At 50.0% G+C, this 20,359-nt stretch overlaps 1 protein-coding gene across 1 annotated transcript; it reads left to right on the forward strand.

Annotated features, from left to right (window-relative positions):
- The first annotated feature begins 1,418 nt into the window (after nucleotides 1–1,418).
- On the forward strand, nucleotides 1,419–11,685 carry GPKOW (G-patch domain and KOW motifs). The gene is made up of 11 exons (XM_003917696.4): nucleotides 1,419–1,668; nucleotides 2,434–2,588; nucleotides 2,688–2,812; nucleotides 5,352–5,461; nucleotides 7,337–7,550; nucleotides 7,985–8,117; nucleotides 8,823–8,925; nucleotides 9,132–9,255; nucleotides 9,352–9,421; nucleotides 11,132–11,217; nucleotides 11,315–11,685. Exons 1-11 carry the CDS (start codon nucleotides 1,493–1,495, stop codon nucleotides 11,447–11,449), a joined length of 1,431 nt encoding a protein of 476 aa, XP_003917745.2. The 5' UTR covers nucleotides 1,419–1,492; the 3' UTR covers nucleotides 11,450–11,685.
- The last annotated feature ends 8,674 nt before the right edge of the window (nucleotides 11,686–20,359 follow it).

Raw genomic sequence — 20,359 nt, forward strand, 5'->3', positions numbered from 1 at the left:
CTGTAACCCAGGCTGGAGTGTTGAGATCTCAGCTCTGCCTCCCGGGTTCAAGTGATTCTCCTGCCTCAACCTCCTGAGTAACTGGGATTACAGGCATGTGCCACCACGCCCTGCTAATTTTTGTATTTTCAGTAGAGACAGGGTTTCACCATGTTGGCCAGGCTGGTCTCGGACTACTGACCTCACAAGTGATCCGCCTACCTCAGCCTCCAAACGTGCTGGGATTACAGGTATGAGCCTGGTCAGTAGGCACTATTTCTTTCTTTCTTTCTTTCTTTTTTTTTCTTTTTTAAGACAGAGTCTTGCTCTGTCACCCAGGTTGGAGTGCAGTGGCGGGATCTCGGCTTACTGCAAACTCTGCCTCCCGGGTTCAAGCAATCCTCCTGTCTCAGCCTCCTGAGTAGCTGGGACTACAGGTGCCACCACCAGCCCGGCTAATTTTTGTATTTTTAGTAGAGACAGGGTTTCACCATATGAGTCAGGCTGGTCTCAAAGTCCTGACCTCAGGTGATCCACCAGCCTAGGCCTCCCAAAATGCTAGGATTACAGGCATGAGCTACCACGCCCGGCCAGTAGGCACTTTATGTCTATTATTTACTATTGTAGACAACTGACACTCCTTCCCCCACCCCCGACCCTGACTTTTTCTTTTTTAGAGACGGGGTCTCGCTCTGTCACCCATGCTGGAATGCAGTGGCGCGATAAGAGCTAAGTGCAGCCTCGAACTCCCCGGCCTCAGGCCATCCTCCTGCCTCAGCCTGCGGGCTAAATGAAACTACAGGTGCACGCCACCACACCTGGCTGATTATTTCTAAATGATTTACTTCATCAACACTTCCCACATGAGTAGGGCACACAGTAGGCGCTCCATAAATACTTGTCAAACGCCTACACGAAGGAATCAATGCCTGGCAAGAATGAATCCACCTTCCACCATGCCTACCTCGCTAAAAACTACATTTCCGGCCGGGCGTGGTGGCTTATGCCTGTAGTCCCAGCACTGTGGGAGGCCGAGGCAGGCGGATCACGAGGTCAGGAGATGGAGACTATCCTGGCTAACACGGTGAAACCCGTCTCTACTAAAAATACAAAAATTAGCCGGGCGTGGTGGCGCATGCCTGTAGCCTCAGCTACTCGGGAGGCTGCAGCAGGAGAATCGCCTGAACCCGGGAGGCAGAGGTTGCAGTGAGCCGAGATCACGCCACTGCACTCCAGCCTGGGCAACACAGCAAGACTCCATCTTTAAAAAAAAAAGAAACAAAAACAAAACAAAACAAAAAAAACTACATTTCCCTGTGCACTTGGCGCGACGCACTCCCACGACGTTTGAAAGAGCGACAATTACTTCCCACGGCCCCTTACCGCCCCCTCCCGCCGGTGCCACAGTGGTTGATGGGAAGGTAGTTTTTACGCACTTTGGCCGGCCCCTAGCGATCTGAACCCAAACTAAATTTCCCAGCAAGCAGCGCGCGGGCCTGGGAAAAGGGGCAAGATGGCTGACTCCGAAGAGGGTGTTTTGCCGCTGACGGCTGCTTCCACTGCCCCAATTTCATTCGGCTTCACTCGCACGTCCGCACGGAGGCGGCTGGCCGACCCGGGAGACGGCGCGAGGCCATCTCCGGAGGAGAAGGATTTCTTGAAAACCGTGGAAGGGAGGGAGCTGCAGAGGTGACGCGCCGGGTCTTTCACACCTTGGAAATCGCTGCGGTGGGCGTAAGCGGGAGGGAGGAATCTCACTCAGTCGTTTGTCTTGGTGACAGTGACCTGTTAAGCCTGAAGCACAGCCTGAGTAAATTCGTGGAGGCCAGAAGGCTGGAGTTTATAGGAGGGGTGGGGAAATTGGGCCTGATAGCCGTGGGAATTGCGAAGAGAGGATGTATTACTGAGAAGAAGTGTCTTTAGGACTTGAGGACACTGAGGTGTGTGCGTTCTGGGAGAAGGAAAGAATGAGAAAATGACAGGACCTGCTAGTGTCTCAGCTGAAGTGGTGGGGCTTCTCTGATATGGGGAACGGGATGGAGCGGCAGATTCAGGTTGATGGAGGCCACCATCAGCTTAATGGGGAGAGGAGAGTCTGAGGGAGGGATTTCCAGAAGAGAATCAGGCATCTGGGAAGCTGTTTGGGAACCTGGAGCTAGGGAGGGTCTAGGCTGAAGATAGTGATTTGTGGGCCATTGTGGAAGCCGGTCTTGAGTTAAACAGAGAGTCCAGGACTTATTTCTCGAAGGCACTGACATTTACGAGTTGGGGGCACTGGGGGAGATAATCCAAAGAATGCACGATCAGAGAGGTACAGGAGATCCAGACATGGAGTAGAGAAGGCATGGTCTGTGGGGCTGGGGTGAGTTTGGCTCTCGTGTTTTCTCTGAATAAAGGAGTGTGACCCACTGACACTGCCATTCTCCCAACCCCACCCCTCTGTGTCCACATCAGTGTGAAGCCCCAGGAATCCCCCAAGGAACTCGTCATCCCTTTGATCCAGAATGGCCATCACAGGCAGTCACCAGCCCGGCCCCCTGGGCCATCCACAGATACTGAGGCCTTGGCAGATGGGGTGCTGTCCCAGGCTGTGAAGGAGCTCATTGAGGGTGAGTGATGCCCCTTTACCCTTCCCCAGTGAAGGAAGAAGATGAAGAAGGTGGAAGGATAGAGTGGGACTTCATTGCTCCCTCCTATTCTTCCCTTAGAATCCAAGAAGTCTCTGGAAGAGAGAGAGAATGCGGGTGTCGACCCCACGCTCGCTATCCCCATGATCCAGAAAGGATGCACCCCCAGCGGGGAAGGGGCAGACAGCGAACCCCGGGCAGAGACAGTGAGCTGGCCCCTTGTCCCCCTCCTGCCCCAGCCTGTCTTTGCCCTGTCTGCCAGGCTGTGTCCCTGCACATAGCAGGGAAAGTCTGTGTGTGCTAGAGGCCCGCCACCTGTCCTTTCTCCTGTCATCCTTTTTGGAAGCATTACCAAATGAATCTGGATATCTGGATGCTAAAAACGTACTTGAATCCTAGGATTATCTGAATGAGGTGTGCAGCAAAGGGAACAGGAAATGTAAAGGCCCTGAAGGTAGACACTGCCTAGAGTGTTTGCGGAACACCAAGGAGACCAGTGTGACTGAAGTGGAATGAGTGAGGGGAAGGGATAGTAGACGAAGTCAGAAAGGAGATGGGGGTACTAGACAAGGCAGGGCCTTGTAGGCCATTGTGAGGACTTTGGCTTTTACTCTGAGTGGGATGAGAGCCTGGGCAAGCCCTGAGCATAGATGAAATATGATTTATGATTTGACAGCATCCCTCTGGCTGCTGTGAACAGACTCATTAGTGAAGGTGGAAGCAAGGGGATGAGTAGTCCAGGCTAGAGATGCTGGGGACTTAGACCAGAGTGGTCTGGAAGGATAAGTAGGGTTTAGTGAGAGGGAAGAACAGAGTGAGTGTTCCTGTTGGTAGTAACAGCCCAAGCAATGGCATAGTGGCAGAAAATCGATGTGTGTGTCCATCAGTGAGGCAACATGTGGTGTGTCTGGAGTGAATGGGAAGGAGTGATGATGGAAGGTGACAAGAGGAGATGTGAGAGGCGTGTCTACAGGAGTAACCAAGTCTGTCTTTCATACCCACAGACCTGACTTTTCACCTCTTCTTTCATAAATTTCTTGCATTGCTTCTTTGGAGTCTAGTTCTCCTACAGCCCCAGAACACTCTCTTTCAACTGAACTGTTCTCTTCAGCCTTCAGATGTGCTCTGATTTCCTTCAACTTTTTTTTGTTTGTTTGTTTTTTGTTTTTTGAGACAGAGTCTTGCCCTGTGGCCCAGGCTAGAGTGAAGTGGTATGATCTCGGCTCACTGCAACCTCCCGCTCCCGGGATCAAGCGATTCTCCTGCCTCAGCCTCCCAAGTAGCTGGGATTACAGACACGTGTCACTACCGCCTGGCTAGTTTTTGTATTTTTAGTAGAAACGAGGTTTCGCCACGTTGGTCAGGCTGGTCTTGAACTCCTGACTTCAGGTGATCTACCCACCTTGGCCTCCCAGAGTGCTGGGATTACAGGCATGATCCACTGTGCCCAGCTCCTTCATCTTTAAAGAAAAAAAAGATCCTCACTTCCCTCTTCATCCTTTCATCCTGTTCCAGCTTTAACCTCATTCCTCTAATTTTTCCCTCTATAAACCTCCTCCTGCAGCTTTATACATATCAGGTGACCAAAAATTCCATCCATCCTTCCTCTCACTCAGCATAAAAACCTTGGAGTCGGCCGAGCCTGTAATCCCAACACTTTGGGAGGCTGAGGTGGGCGGATCACCTGAGATCAGGAGTTCGAGACCAGCCTGAGCAACATGGCGAAACCCCATTGCTAGTAAAAATACAAAAATTAGCCGGGCATGGTGGAACATGTCTGTAATCACAGCTACTCAGGAGGCTGAGGCAGGAGAATCGCTTGAAACCAGGGGACTGATGTAGCAGTGAGCTGAGATTGTGCAACTGCACTCCAGCCTGGGCAACAGAGCAAGACTTCATCTCAAGAAAAAAAAAAAAAGAAAGAAAAAGAAAACCTTGGAGTCATCCTCAATTCCCCTCTTTATTTCATGCCCCATACACTCTGCCAGCACAATCCTTCATCTTTTTTCAAAATGACACCCAGAACTGACCACTTCTCACCGCCACCAGCATCTCTCATCTGGACTATTAGAGTAATTTCCTCACTGGTCCCTCTTATGGCTCCCACCTGGCTCAGGGTCCTCTGACTCCTGCCCAGCTCTCCTGATTTGATCTCTTCCCCACCCTTCTCTGCTCTCTACTCTCACTATCTCCATTTCAGTCATGGTGACTTTTACCCCTCACACATACCAAGCCTTGTCCAGCCTCAGGGCCTTTGCTGTAACTGTGCTTTCAGCTCGGGACACTTTCTTCTCATATCCTCATGGCTCCCTCTGCTATCATTTCCTGATCTCTGCTTAAATGTCAACCCAGAGGCACTCCCTCTCCATCCCTCTGCATCTTCTTACCCTGCTTTCTTGTTCTTTACGTCACCACCTGACATATCATGTTTTCTGGGTTTTATTTATAGTATGCCTCCACAACTAGATCAGAAGCTCTGCAAGGGTAGGGGTTTTTGTCTGTTTGGTTCACAGCTTCATCCCCAGTACCTAGAACAGTACTTGCCATAGACTAGGTGCTTTCTATTTGTTGAAGGACTGAACATGGAGGAGTACAGTGAGGGATGGAAAGAGGAAATCAAAACACCCTTGAGCTGATTGGAAAAGATGCGTAGCAGGTCTCCCAGTGGGTGGCAGCAAGTGCACTTCAAACAGAGGACCCAGTGTAAGCAAAGCCTGACCCTCCTTCCTCTACCTGAACCTGTAGGTGCCAGAGGAGGCTAATTATGAGGCGGTCCCCGTGGAGGCCTATGGGCTGGCCATGCTGCGGGGCATGGGCTGGAAACCTGGCGAGGGCATCGGCCGCACCTTCAATCAGTGAGTTCTGGGATAGGGGCGAGGGGACAGACAGATCAGGCTGCAATCAAGATCCCCAGGGTCACTGCCAAACCAGAACCACACCAGGCAGGGAGGGAGGATACATTATCGCCCTAACTAATTCAGTAGCCCCTTCCACTACTGTTTTAAACTCCCATTTGCCCTTTGAAACTCTAATAGAATCCCATTTATATAAAGTCTGCCTCTAGGGACATCAATTTCTTCATCTGAAAAATGGGGGTAGTAGTACTGACTTCACAGGTCTGTTGTGAGAGTTAAATGAAATTATACACATAGGCCAGGTAGTGGCTCATGCCTGTAATCCCAGCATTTTGGGAGACTGAGGCAGGAGGATCACTTAACCCCAGGAGTTTGAGACTGGCCTGGGCAACATAGGGAGGCCCCATCTCTACAAAAGATTAATTAATTTTAAGAAAAGAAATTAGGCCGGGCGCGGTGGATCAAGCCTGTAATCCCAGCACTTTGGGAGGCCGACAAGGGCGAATCACGAGGTCAGGAGATTGAGACCATCCTGGCTAACAGGGTGAAACCCCGTCTCTACTAAAAAATACAAAAAACTAGCCGGGCAAGGTGGCGGGCGCCTGTAGTCCCAGCTACTCCGGAGGCTGAGGCAGGAGAATGGCCTAAACCCGGGAGGCGGAGCTTGCAGTGAACTGAGATCCGGCCACTGCTCTCCAGCCTGGGCTACAGAGCGAGACTCCGTCTCAAAAAAAAAAAAAAAAAAAAGATAAAGAAATTATATACGTAAAGCACATACAGTAGGCCCTGACCCCAAGAAAGCGTAGACTAAACATTTGCTATTGTCATGCAGACTTACAACCCTTTCTTCGCAATTGCAAACTCAAGAATTGTGAAAACCAAACATTTTTTTCATAACCCATTGGCAGCCAACTATGACCTGAATTGGCGTTGAGTTTTTTTTGTTTTTTTTTTTTTTTTTGAGATGGAGTCTCTGTCTGTCACCCAGGCTGGGATGCAGTGGTGCAGTCTCAGCTCGCTGCAACCTCTACCTCCTGAGTTCAAGTGATTCTCCTGCCTCAGCCTCCTGAGTAGCTGAGATTACAGGAATGCACCAGCACGCCTGGTTAATTTTTGTATGTTTAGAAGAGATGAGGTTCCCCCATGTTGGCCAGGCTGGTCTTGAACTCCTGACCTTAGGTGATCTGCCAACCTCAGTCTCCCAAAGTGCTGGGATTACAGGCATGAGCCACCGTGCCCAACCATGTTGAGTTTTTATAGTCCATTTCTCCTGCTTGGTGTGAATATTCATATGATTTCCCCTGTAGAAATAGTATATTTGGTTACAGTGATCTGCCTCTGATCTCACTGTAGATATTATGTAATAGATGGTATATGCAGCATGTTATTAGGTCGAACCAAATGAAATTGCTGTTTCTGTAGGTCAAAAACAGTCCTAATATGAGATCGGAAAGGGCAACCTTGAAAATATCGATGGGGGCCAGACACGGTGACTCACACCTGTAATCCTAGCACTATGGGAGGCCAAAGAGGGCGGATCAGCTGAGGTCAGGAGTTCGAGACCAGCCTGACCAACATGGTGAAACCCTGTCTCTACTAAAAATACAAAATTAGGCATGGTGGCATGCTCCTGTAACCCCAGCAACTTGGGAGGCTGAGGCAGGAGAGTCGCTTGAACCCAGGAGGCGGAGGTTGCATTGAGCCGAGATTGAGCCATTGTACTCCACCCTGGATGGCAAGAGCAAAACTCCGTCTCCAAAAAAAAAAGAAAAGAAAATGTCAATGGTGGGGGTGGGGGTTTGGGCAGGGAGAGGAGGTAAATAAGGTGTTGAAGACTATTGCATCCTCTCCAACAAACCCATGTTCTCCCTGCAGAGTAGTGAAGCCCCGTGTCAACTCACTGAGGCCCAAGGGGTTAGGGCTGGGTGCCAACCTGACTGAGGCCCAGGCCTTGACCCCCACCGGCCCCTCCCACATGCCAAGGCCAGATGAGGAGCAAGAGAAGGATAAGGAAGATCAGCCTCAAGGGCTGGTGCCAGGAGGAGCTGTGGTGGTTCTTTCTGGCCCTCACCGAGGCCTCTATGGGAAGGTAAGGAACCAAGATATCCCGGGATCCCAAAACAGGCAGTAGGGAAGGTTGATCCGAGGGTCAGATGGAGGAATAATTGGGTTTGAGGTAGAAAGGCTGGGAGTCCTAGTCTTTTAGGTCTGCTTGGCCCACTGCCTCACTCAGTAACCCGGGACCACTTGCTGGCCTTTGTGAGCCTCAGTTCCCAGCTAAAAGGAAGAGAGTGCCATATGCCACAAGTCCCTGAGGATTAAATGCTTAAAGGATCCAAGGAAGCCCCACAGTCAGTTGAGGGAGACACAGGAACCAGACCTAGTCCCACTTCTTAGGGATCAGAGTCTGGTTGGGGAGACAGAGGAAGCAGGCCTCTTAGAGGTAAGGGATTGACATCTTGGTCCTAGGAATGTGGGTGGAGTCCACAACCCCTACCTGACTTCTTCCCCTCAACACTTTAGGTGGAAGGCCTCGATCCTGACAATGTTCGGGCCATGGTTCGTCTGGCTGTGGGGAGCCGGGTGGTGACTGTTAGTGAGTACTGCCTGCGGCCTGTCTCCCAGCAGGAGTTTAACAAGAACACCTTGGACCTCAGTGAGTGAGCCTCTTGTAGAGCTAGGGGAGTTGACGACGCATTCCTAGGGGTGGCAGGGCCTGGCTCATGGAGTGGTTTTAGATCTGCAGCAGGGAGGGGCAGCAGTGTGCCTGGCAGGTATGACTTCCAATCAGAGGTCAGGAGGTGAGAATGGGCGTAAGTGACTTACTCCATTTGATTGGAGAAAGGTCGATGTCATACCCCTGGGTCTGTAGCCTGTCTCTGAGTGGGAAGAAACAGGTGCAGAAGGCAGTTCCTACCCTCGAGATCTTTGTCCATTTGGGGTGATGAACCTCTCTTTTACTAGGGAGTGAGAACTGCTAGAATTAGGGTGTGACCGAGAAGGAAGGAATTCTAGGCAGACAGAACAGTACAGGCGAAGGCATTTCAGTAGGATGGGGCAGTTTGGCAAATGGGTACAGACAGAGCTTTCCGGGAATCTCTAGTCGACACTAGGTGAGCATTGTTGGTGTGGGCTAGGTCAGCTGTGGGAGGGTTCCTGAAGGAAGCTGAAATGGTTGAGAGGTCGGGGAGAGGCATTCTACTAGCAAATGCATGAGGGGTGAGAGGGGTACTTTGGCAGGTGGGAGGTGGCTCTAGGCTGAGACATGGCCTTGGAAGGAAAGGGCAGTGAGACACTGAGGCTCTGTCCTGGTTCTCGTAACCTCTTGAACAGGCCAGGTGAGCAAAACTTCCTTCCCCAGGGCAACAGAATGGAACTGCCTCATCACGGAAGACCCTCCGGAATCAAGAACTCCACGTCCAGCAGGACAACTCAGAGAGGAAGCGGAAACACCTTCCAGACCGGTGGGACTCTGAGCATATGGGAGGGGTCAAGAGGGCAGGGCTGTGGGTAGGCTCGAGCAGCCCGGGAAGGCTTCCAAGGCAAGGCAGGCTCATAGAAGGAACTGGGAACTGCATTGTGGGTGGGTTTCATAGCATAGGCAAAGGGAGGGCAACTGTAAAGTGCATCTGATGAAGAGCTAAGCCTGATGCTCGGACCTTCTCCACAGACTGGATGGGCCTGCAGCCAAGAGTGAGAAAGCAGCCCCCAGGAGTCAGCACTGGTTGCACAGGGACCTGCGCGTGCGGTTTGTGGACAAGATGTACAAAGGAGGCCAATATTACAACACCAAGGTGGGAACCCTGCAGCTTGAGTCCCCTTCCCCTCCTCCAGGGACTGGGCCCCCCTACCTCTCTAAAATCTCACATCCCCCTGACCTGTATCCCCAGATGATAATTGAAGATGTCCTAAGCCCAGATACCTGTGTATGTCGGACAGATGAAGGCCGAGTCCTGGAAGGTGAGTTTGAGTGATGGCAGCTGGAGGTTGATCAAGAAGAGTGTCTTAGGCCCAGAGCGTGGCCCAGGCAAAGCTGGGAGGTTGGGCAGAGTTCAGGTATTTTGCAAGGCCTAGCATCCTCTTATAGAACATTAGACACTTCCATGATGGTGGTTATCTTGAGCCTCACTCCACTCTCCCAGTCTGTCAGGTTTTCTTTTTCTTTCTTTTTTTTGGGGGGGACAAAGTCTTGCTCTGTCACCAAGGCTGGAGTTCAGTGGCGTGATCTCGGCTCACTGCAACCTCCACCTCCCGGTTCAATTAATTCTTCTGCCTCAGCCTCCTGAGTAGCTGGGATTATAGGCAAGCGTCACCACACCTGGCCAATTTTTGTGTTTTTAGTAGAGATGGAGTTTCACCATGTTGGCCATGCTGGTCTTGAACTCCTGACCTCAAGCAATCCTCCTGCCTCAGCCTCCCAAAGTGCTGGGATTACAAGCGTGAGCCACTGCACCCAGCCTCCGGTCTGTCAAATTAGCATGGAAATTACTATTTCTTCCTCTTGTGATTGGTGCCTTAGTGAAGGGATGTGTAGTGAGCTCTCAGTGCAGGGCAGGGGTTAAAACATGCCCACAATAAAAAGTGCCTGTTGTTATCACCACCACCATATAGACATGCTCCTTTTATTACAGTGATTTTTGGAAACTACTCCTTAGGCTTCTTCGTCTGTGAAATGGATGTGGTGGGACTCCATCTGTCAACAGGTGTAGAGTGGCTCCAGGGAATACAGGAAAGGCCCTTCCTTTTTTTTTTTTTTTTTTTTTTGAGACACAGTTTTGCTCTGTCACCCAGGCTGGAGTGCAGTGGCGTGATCTCGGCTCACTGCAACCTCCACCTCCTGGGTTCAAACAATTCTTCTGCCTCAGCCTCCTGAGTAGCTGGGACTACAGGTGCCCACCACCACACCCAGCTAATTTTTGTATTTTTAATAGACAGGTTTTCACCATATTGACCAGGCTGGTCTCGAACTCCTGACCTTGTGATCCCCCTGCCTCAGCCTCCCAAAGTGCTGGGATTATAGGCATGAGCTGGAGTGCTGTGACACCATCATGGATCACAGCCACCTCAAATTCCTGGTTTCAAGCCATCCTCTCACCTCATCCTCCTAAGTAGCTGGGACTGCAGACACTCACCACCACGCCTGGCTAATTTTAAAATTTTTGTAGTCTGGGTGCAGTGGCTCATGCCCGTAATCCCAGCACTTTGGGAGGCCGAGGAGGATGGATCACCTGAGGTCAGGAGTTCGAGACCAGCCTGACCAACATGTCGAAACCCCGTCTCTACTAAAAATACAAAATTAGCCAAGCACAGTAGTGGGCACCTGTAATCCCAGCTACTCAGGAGGCTGAGGCAGGAGAATCGTTTAAACCCAGGAGGTGGAGGTTGCCGTGAGCCGAGATCATACCATTGCACTCCAGCCTGGGCAACAAGAGCCAAACTCGGTCTCAAAAAACAAAAAAAAAAAAAGAAAAATTTTAGAGACAAGGTCTGACCATCTTGCCCAGGTTGGTCTCCAACTCCTGGACTCAAACGATCCTCCCACCTCAGCCTCCCAAAGTGCTGGGACTACAGGTGTGAGCCACCACGCCTGGCCAGGAAAGGCCCTTGTGACAGGACGCTGGCTGGGCTGGTCCTTGCTGTGGGCCTCACTCCCCTCTCCCTTATCTGTAGGCCTGAGGGAAGACATGCTGGAGACCCTGGTTCCCAAGACAGAGGGTGACCGTGTGATGGTCGTGCTGGGCCCACAGGCTGGAAGGGTGAGTCTCAGACCTGGCAGTAGAGGTTTGTGGGTCGTTCAGCGCCTGTCCCAGGGTCTAGGCTAGCCTCGTTGATTCCACTTCACCTCTGTTCCAGGTGGGACATTTGCTGAGCCGGGACAGAGCACGGAGCCGGGCTTTGGTGCAACTGCCAAGAGAAAATCAGGTGGTGGAGCTTCACTACGATGCCATCTGCCAGTACATGGGCCCTAGTGACACAGATGATGACTGACCCATGGGACTCCTCCCATCCCCCAGGCTGGTACCAGTTCTGTACCATATGAGAAAGTTGCCTTCAAGAAGGTGGGAAGATCATTGTTCCATCCTCTACTTCTGGTGCAGTCCTGGGACAAGGACAAGGGAAAGGGATGGGTGAACCAGTAGGGAAGCTAGAAACAAACCCAAAGTTTACCAAAATTTACGGTGTAATAAAAACCATTTCAAGTACTTAATAGAAAGATGAAATCATAAGTGGTATGATGAGCTGCGAGTTAAGGTGGGAACTGAGTTGACTGAGGTGGGAACCATTTCATTTTTCAGCCTTACTTTTCTGCTCAGGGTACAGGACAAGTTAAAGGACTCATTTGATTGTGAGCTCACTCTTGGAATATAGAAACTATGAGCTTCGGCACAATGGTGCATGCCTGTAATCCTAACACTTTAGGTGGCTGAGGTGGTTGGATCACTTGAGCCCAGGAGTTCAAGACCAGACTGGGCAACAAGGCGAAACACTGTCTCTACTAAAAGTACAAAAATACAAAAAATTATCAAGGTGTGATGGTACACACCTATAATCCTAGCTACTCAGGAGGCTAAGGCAAGAGAATCGCTTGAACCCAGGAGGCAAAGGTTGCAGTGAGCCCAGATTGCGCCACTGCACTCCAGCCCGGGGGACAGTTAGACTCTGTCTAAAAAAAAAATCTTTAGCTGCTGTGGAATCTGAAATATTATATCTCTGAACAACTTCCTGAGCAAGAACTCTAGCAACTAGCAGCAGAGTATGCTTTCACTCTCAGTTTAGAGCAGGACCCCCAGAGAATATGCTGAGCCTGGGGTGTTCCTCTGTTGCCCAGACCGGAGTGCAGTGGTGCAATCATAGCTCACAGCAGCATTGACCTCCTGGGCTCAAGCGATCTTCCCGTCTCAGCCTCCCAAAGTGCTGGGATTATAGGCACTGGATTGAGCCACTGCGCCTGGTCTCTGGCTTGTATTTTTTTAATCATAGGGAGGATGTTCCCAACTTCTCATGTCCAGTAGTCCATTTCCTATGCTTTATGCACTTCACTCTGTCAAGGAGGCCTCCTCCGTTCTCCAATCATAATAAACCAGACTTGGTAGCACCTTTGAGAAGGGCTAAAGCTCCCCAGGGAATGGCACTGGGGCTCTGTCTCTGCCCTGTAACACCACATAACCCAGCCACTTCAGACACCTTCCATCTTCTCCCTGTGCCACAATGCTAAAGTAGATATCAGCTTCAGATTTCCTGGAATTCATCTTTCTCCTAAGCCTACGCTTGAAAATGGGGCCCAAAGTTCTTGAATATGGCCCTTTGTCCAGAACACCTAGCTCCAGCCAGAGCTCCTGGTCTCCCCTGACAAGCCACTGGGGCTTTTTCTGCTTTGCCTTGAAAGGAGCCCTGCTGATCCCCATTTTGAGGACAGGGTTCCTTACATTCAGGGAAATGTGGACAATATAAGGAGGCTTTCCTAATCTGCCCCTTGTTCACTGTGCACAAACAAAGCCTTGTATCTGAAGACGCTTTGAATATGTGCAGTGTTCTCTCAGCTTGCTGCCTGGCACCTGCCTGCTGCCAAAGTTGCTCTTGCAGCAGTGGTTACTGCAGCAACGGCTTCTGTGAGCCCGAGAATTCTCTACAGACCCCTCAGAAGCTGGGGACTGTGACCTGTACAATTTGTCCAGACTGGCTTTTTTCACATCACAGGGATTGAGCAAGATGTAGATTAAAAGGCATCTGCCTGTTCTGCCAAGCCTCCAGAAGTTTCCACAGCAGGGAGTTGCTTCTGTTAAAAAGTGCCCAGACACCAAGCCTTGAATTTGTAGCAGCAGACTCAGGAAGCAGTTTCTTTGCCTTTCGGAGAGAAGTCAATTATTGAGGTGATGGGGGTTGCTGCCGGGGCTGTGTTTGGTGGCAGATATGGACAGGTCAGCTCTTTTTTTTTTTTTTTTTTTTAATTTTTTAAAATAATTTTTTATTTTAAATATAATAGAGACAAGATCTCACTATATTGCTCAGGCTGGTCTTGAACTCCTGGACTCAAGTGATCTTCCCATCTTGGCCTTCCAAAGTTCTAGGATTGTAGGCATGAGCCACCGCACTCGCCCTCAGCTCTTTTTTTTTTTTTGAGACAGAGTCTTGCTCTATCGCCCAGGCTGGAATGCAGTGGCGTGATCTCGGCTCACTGCAACCTCCACCTCCCAGGTTCAAGTTATTCTCCTGCCTCAGCCTCCTCAGTAGCTGGGACTACAGGCACATGCCACCATGCCCGGCTAATTTTTGTATTTTTAGTAGAGACGGGGTTTCACCATGTTGGTCAGGCTGATCTCAACCTCCTGACCTCGTGATCCGCCCACCTCGGCCTCCCAAAGAGCTGGGATTACAGACTTGAGCCACCACGCCCGGCCTCAGCTTTCTTTTCTAACATTCCTTCCTCAGTCAAGAGAATGCTCCCGTCTACTCCCACACTGAGGCCGCCTCTTCATCTCCATGTCTGCAGCACCATGCAGAGGGATGAAGTATCCAACAGCTTCTAAAGCTATCTAAGTAGGGGTGGGTCCTCACCAAGTCCCCTATCACCCCAATTCATTCAACAAACATCTCGAGCCCCTACTGAATGCCAAATACCATCCTGCATGCTTGGGGAACCATATGGACTAAATCACTTAATATCAAGATCCTACTATATGCCAGGCAGCATCCTGGGTACCGAGTATGGAGCTACAAACAAAACAAAGATCCTTGCCCTTGTGGGGCTGACATTCCACTGATGCTGAGACAGTGAGCAATAAGCAGAAGTAAGTGATGGAGGATGTTACAAGAAGCTAAGAACCATGGGGGAAAGGGGCAGTATTAATAGGGTGGCCACGGAAAGCCTTAGGGAGAAGGTGACATTAAGCAAAGGTATTAAGGAAGTAAGGGACAGTCATGCAGCTATCTGGGGAAAGCAGTCTAGGCAAGGGAAATGAAGTGCAAAGGCCCTGTGGTAGCACTGTTGCTAGTGTGTGTGAGGAACGGCCGGGAGGCTGGTGTGGCTGCAGGGGAGTAAGTGAGGGAGAAGGTGGTAGGAGATCAGGTCAGGGAGATCCTGTAGTGCTGTAAGGTCAGTCCACTGGGACTACTGTGGCTTTTGTTCTGACTAAAGTAGAAATCATGAGAAGCCTCCATGTAGCCACTGCTAAAGACTGCCAGTTGGGCCGGGCGCGGTGGCTCAAGCCTGTAATCCCAGCACTTTGGGAGGCCGAGGCGGGTGGATCACGAGGTCAGGAGATCGAGACCATCCTGGCTAACATGGTGAAACCCCGTCTCTACTAAAAATACAAAAAAAAAAACTAGCCGGGCGTGGTGGCGGGCGCCTGTAGTCCCAGCTACTCGGAGGCTGAGGCGGGAGAATGGCGTGAGCCCGGGAGGTGGAGCTTGCAGTGAGCCGAGATCGCGCCACTGCACTCCAGCCTGGGGGACAGAGCGAGACTCCGTCTCAAAAAAAAAAAAAAAGACTGCCAGTTGACGACTCCCGCTTGCCATACACCCCCCACCGTGTGCACACAGAACCACACTAAATACATTTGTTCCTCTAGTGCTTTGGCCAATCTAGCTGATTTCCATTTTTGGGAACAGATTTTCCCGTTAGATGTCCAGTAAGGCTTCCTTTTTTTTTTTTTGAGACAGGGTCTCACTCTGTCTCCCAGGCTGATTGTGCAGGGACACGATCATGGCTCACGGTAGCCTTGATCTCCTGGGCTCAAGCAATCTTCCTGCCTCCCGAGTAGCTGGGACTACAGGTGTGTGCCACCATGCCCAGCTAATTTTTAAAGAATTTTTTGTGGAGGCCAGGAGCACTGGCTCACACCTATAATCCCAGCACTTTGAGAGGCCGAGGTGGGCGGATCACCTGAGGTTGGGAGTTCAAGACCAATCTGGCCAACATGGTGAAACCCTGTCTCTACTAAAAATACAAAAATTAGCCAGGCGTGGTGGTGTGCACCTGTAATCTCAGTTACTTGGGAGGCTGAAACAGGAGAATCATTTGAACCCAGGAGGAGGCAGAGGTTGCAGTGAGCTGAGATTGCGCCATTGCACTCCAGCCTGGGCAATAGGGCGAGACTCCATCTCAAAAGAAAAAAAAAATCATAACTGCTCCATGTGATGTCATTAGGGGTGGGGCCTTTGGGAGGTAATTAGGTCACAAGGGCAGAGCCCTCATAGATGGTATCAGTGCCTTAAAAGGCACCCCGGAGACTCTCGTCCTCTTTCAGCTATATGAGGATACAAGAAGTCAGTAGTCTGCAGCCTAAACATCTTGTTTCATCTTTGGTGTTTCTGAACTGTGTAAAAGTATACATCTTAGGCCGGGCACGGTGGCTCGCACCTGTAATCCCAGCACTTTGGGAGGCCAAGGCAGGCGGATCATGAGGTCAGGAGATCGAGACCATCCTGACTAACACGTGAAACCCCATCTCCACTAAAAATACAAAAAATTAGCCAGGCTTGGTGGCAGGCGCCTGTAGTCCCAGCTACTCAGGAGGCTGAGGCATGAGAATGGTGTGAACCCAGAGGTGGAGCTTGTAGTGAGCTGAGATCACGCCACTGCACTCCAGCCTGGGTGACAAAGCGAGACTCCGTCTCAAAAAAAAAAAAAAAAGTATACATCTTAGTCTGTTTTGTGCTGCTGTACCAAAATACATGACACTGGGTAATGTATAAAGAATAGAAATTTATTCCTTATAGTTCTGGAGGCTGGGAAGTCCAAGATCTAGGTGCAGTATCTGGCCAAGGTCTTCTTGCTGTGTCATCCCATAGTGGAGGGGGAAAGAGTAAGAGAGGGCCAGAAAAGGGGCTGAACCCATTTTATTATGAGAAACCCACTCCCCACTCTCATAATAATAGCAGTAATCCATTCATGAGGCCTCTTGATTACTTTTTTTTTTTTTTTTTTTTGGCTTAAACAACAGAAATTTATTTTCTCACAGTTCTGTAGGCTAGAATTCCCAGAACAAGGTCTGGCAGGGTCATTTCTGATGAGGACTCTTTTCCTGCCTTACAGATGACCTCACTATGTTCTCACACGGTGGAAAAAGACTCTCTCTCTCTCTCTCTCTCTCTCGCTTGCTCGATGACTTCTTAAAGATCTCACCTCTTAATACTGTTACAATGGCAATTACATTTCTTTTTTTTTTTCTTTTTTTTTTTTTTGAGACAGAGTAGTGCTCTGTCACCCATGCTGGAATGTAATGGTACGATCTCAGCTAACTGCAACCTCCACCTCCCAGGTGCACGCGATTCTCTTGCCTCAGCCTCCTAAGTAGCTGGGGTTACAGGCGCCCACCACCATGCCTGGCTAATTCTTGTATTTTTAGTAGAGATGGAGTTTCACCATGTTGGTCAGGCTGATCTCGAACTCCTGACCTCAGGGGATCCACCCACCTTGGCCTCCCAAAGTGCTGGGTTTGAGAGGTACGAGTCATCAAACCGTAACACTATGTAATCTTTGGAAACTTACTTTTTCCCCACTGGACATTCTAGATTTATCTTTTTTTTTTTTTTTTTTTTTTGAGACAGGGTCTTGTTCTGTTGCCCAGGCTGGAGTGCAGTGCTGTAATCATAGGTCACTGCTGCCTCAAACTCAAGTATTCCTTGCCCCCCAGCCTCTTGAGTAGTTGGGACTACAGGTGCATACCACCACACCTGGCTAATTTTTAAATTTTTAGTAGAGGCAGAGTCTCGCCACGTTGCCTATGCTGGTCTTGAACTCTTGGCCTCAAGTGATCTTCCTGCCCTATCCCCTCAAAGTGCTGGGATTACAGGTGTGAGCCACTGCACCCGGCCTCTGGTTTTCTTTTTGTTTTTTGTTTGTTTGTTTTGAGACAGTGTCGCTCTGTCACCCAGGCTGGAGTGCAGTGGCGCAATCTTGGCTCACTGCAACCTCCACCTCCCAGATTGAAGCGATTCTTCTGCCTCAGCCTCCCTAGTAGCTGGGATTACAGGTGCCCGCCACCACGCCCGGGTAATTTTTGTAATTTTAGTAGAGACAGGGTTTCTCCATGTTGGCTAGGCTGGTCTCAAACTCTTGACCTCAGGTGATCCGTCCACCTAGGTCTACTAAAGTGCTGTGATTACAGCTGTGAGCCACCATACCCAGCCGGCTTTATCTTAACACTCATGTAGCACTTGATATGTGTGTCAGGCACTGTTCTGTCCCCTTTACATTCACAATCCTTTATATATTTGTTTGTTTATATATATATATATATATATTTTTTTTTTTTTTTTTTTTTTTTTGAGACAGAGTCTCGCTCTGTCACCCAGGCTGGAATGCAGTGGCCGGATCTCAGCTCACTGCAAGCTCCGCCTCCCAGGTTTACGCCATTCTCCTGCCTCAGCCTCCGGAGTAGCTGGGACTACAGGCGCCCGCCACCTTGCCTGGCTAGTTTTTTGTATTTTTTAGTAGAGACGGGGTTTCACCGGGTTAGCCAGGATGATCTCGATCTCCTGACCTCGTGATCCGCCCGTCTCGGCCTCCCAAAGTGCTGGGATTACAGGCTTGAGCCACCGCGCCCAGCCTGTTTATTTATATTTTTGAGACGGAGTCTCTGTGGCCCAGGCTGGAGTACAGTGGCACAATCTCAGCTCACTACAACCTCTGCCTCCCAGGTTCAAGTGATTCTCCTGCTTCAGCCTTCCAAGTAGCTGGGATTACAGGCCCCTGCCCCCACACCTGGCTAATAATTTGTGTGTGTGTGTGTGTGTGTGTGTGTGTGTGTGTATTTTTAGTAGAGACGGGGTTTCACCATGTTAGCCAGGCTGTTCTCAAACTCCTGACCTCAGGTGATCCACCCACCTCAGCCTCCCAAAGTGCTGGGATTACAGGTCTGAGCCACTGTGCCCAGCCCACAATCCTTTAAATCATTTAAATCCTCATAATGGCCTGTAGGATACACACTGTTACCATGTCCATTTTACAGATGAGGGAACTGAGGCACAAAGTGGTTAAATGATTTGCACGATAGTTCTAGCTGGCAAGCAGAGAGCCAGGATTGTAAGCCAGGCAGACTGGGCATGAGTGCACATTCTTGTCCCTCTGCTTCATGCCTTCGCTCCCAGCTGTTGCTGTGATTCCTGTTTGCCTGTAGCGGTAGCTGTTCATTTATTTCCACTGCCATACAGCATTCAGTGATGTGCATGTGCAGCCTGGGTGTCCACATTCTCCTGTAACAGGCCTTTGGGCTGTTTCTGGTTATTGATGTTGGGAGCAACACTGCAGTGTTTGCTCCCACAACATCTCCTGTGCGGGAGTCTACATCGGCACACAGGCTCTCTGAGGGCGTAGGGTTTGCATGTCTCTAACTTCTTCAGGTGATGCCAGACTATTTCCACAAGTGGATGCTAGCTCAGTCCCTGGGCCTCCCCAGGCCTCAGTTTCCCCATGTATTAGGTAGGCCATTTGGGGACCTGAAGCTCTCAGATACAGGAACAGCAGTGTGGGGGAGCTGAGCAGGTCTGGGGTGTGACTGACATTCCCAAAATACCTAAAGGAGGAACGGCACATCTCCAGGTGGGACCTGCAGTCCTTCCTGGAAACTTCCATGGCTCCCCACACGTGCAGGTTCAAAGCCTCTCTCCTGAACCTGGTTCAGAGCTCCTTCTGCAGTGGCAGTTCCAACCTCCCTCCCGTATCCCCACTCACAGCTAAGCGTCGGTCCTGGAGCACCTCCAACCTGCCGATCAGGGCAAGCCCCGATGTGGCCTTCAAGGCCATTGCACATGTTCATTGTGACACTGCTCGCTGAGCAGTCACTATGTGCCAGGTGTATCTCCTGCATCTGGACAGACGACACTAAATGGGTATCGAAGGATTGAATGAGGGATCAATAATGATATCCAGTTTGATTCAGTGGTTCCAGAGGTTTTTCTAAGTGCCTTCCATTTATTAACTCATTTCACATTCACAGATGACCCCACAAAGTAAGCACTATTGTTATCCCCATTGTACTGACAGGGAAGCTGAGGTCCAGAGGAGCGTGGGTGCCTTGCTCGAGGCCACACAGCTTATGAGTGGTGGTTGGAGCTGAGGAAACATGTAAGAAATTGTTGTTCCCAAGCTGTCAGGTGCCACATGGGGGCCAAGATTATTCTTTTTCTTTTTAGAGATAGGGTCTCACCATCATTCAGGTTGCAGTACAGTGGCGTAATCATGGCTCACTGCCACCTCCAGTTCCTGGGCTCAAGGGATCCTCCCACCTCAGCCTCTTGAGTAGCTGGGACTACAGGCCAGTGCCACCATGATGTGCTAATTTTTAAAATTTTTTATTTTCTATAGAGATTGGGCTTTGCCATCTTGCCCAGGCTGGTCTTGAACTCGTGGGCTGAAGCAATCCTGCTCCCTCTACCTCCCAAAGCCCTGGGATTACAGGCGTGAGCCACTGTGCCTAGCCTGTTCTCCATTTTTCTACTTCTTTCTCTGCCTCCAGATCTGTCCCCTTGAACACTAATTTAGGGGACACTAAACATTTGCTACATTTGCTGGTTATTTTCTAAATTAACATTTAAAAGTTGCATATTTCCTTATCAAAGTATGAGAATGATTTGAAAAAAAAAAACAAGGTCTGGCTCTATTGCCCAGGCTGGAGTGCAGTGACATGATCTCGGCTCACTGCAGCCTCCGACTCCCAGGCTCAAGCCATCCTCTTCCTCCCACCTCAGCCTCCCGAGTAGCTGGGACCACAGGCATGTTCCACCATGCCTGGCTAATTTTTATATTTCTTGTAGAGATGAAATTTTGATATGTTGCCCAGGCTGGTCTCAAACCTCTGAACTCAAGGTATCTGCCCACGTCAGCCTCCCAAAGTGTTGGCCTGATTTTTGTTATTTTAGTACATAATGGAATGAGTTTTCCCATTATGGACTATA

The sequence above is a fragment of the Papio anubis genome, chromosome X (assembly GCF_008728515.1).
Source record: "Papio anubis isolate 15944 chromosome X, Panubis1.0, whole genome shotgun sequence".
In the NCBI taxonomy this organism is placed as follows: domain Eukaryota; kingdom Metazoa; phylum Chordata; class Mammalia; order Primates; family Cercopithecidae; genus Papio; species Papio anubis.

Coding starts and splice junctions, on each gene's coding strand:
- GPKOW (XM_003917696.4), top strand. CDS start 1,493: ATGGCTGACTCCGAAGAGGGTGTTTTGCCGCTGACGGCTGCTTCCACT. Junction 2,813..5,351: donor GCGAACCCCGGGCAGAGACA/GTGAGCTGGCCC, acceptor CTGAACCTGTAG/GTGCCAGAGGAGGCTAATTA. Junction 5,462..7,336: donor ATCGGCCGCACCTTCAATCA/GTGAGTTCTGGG, acceptor TTCTCCCTGCAG/AGTAGTGAAGCCCCGTGTCA.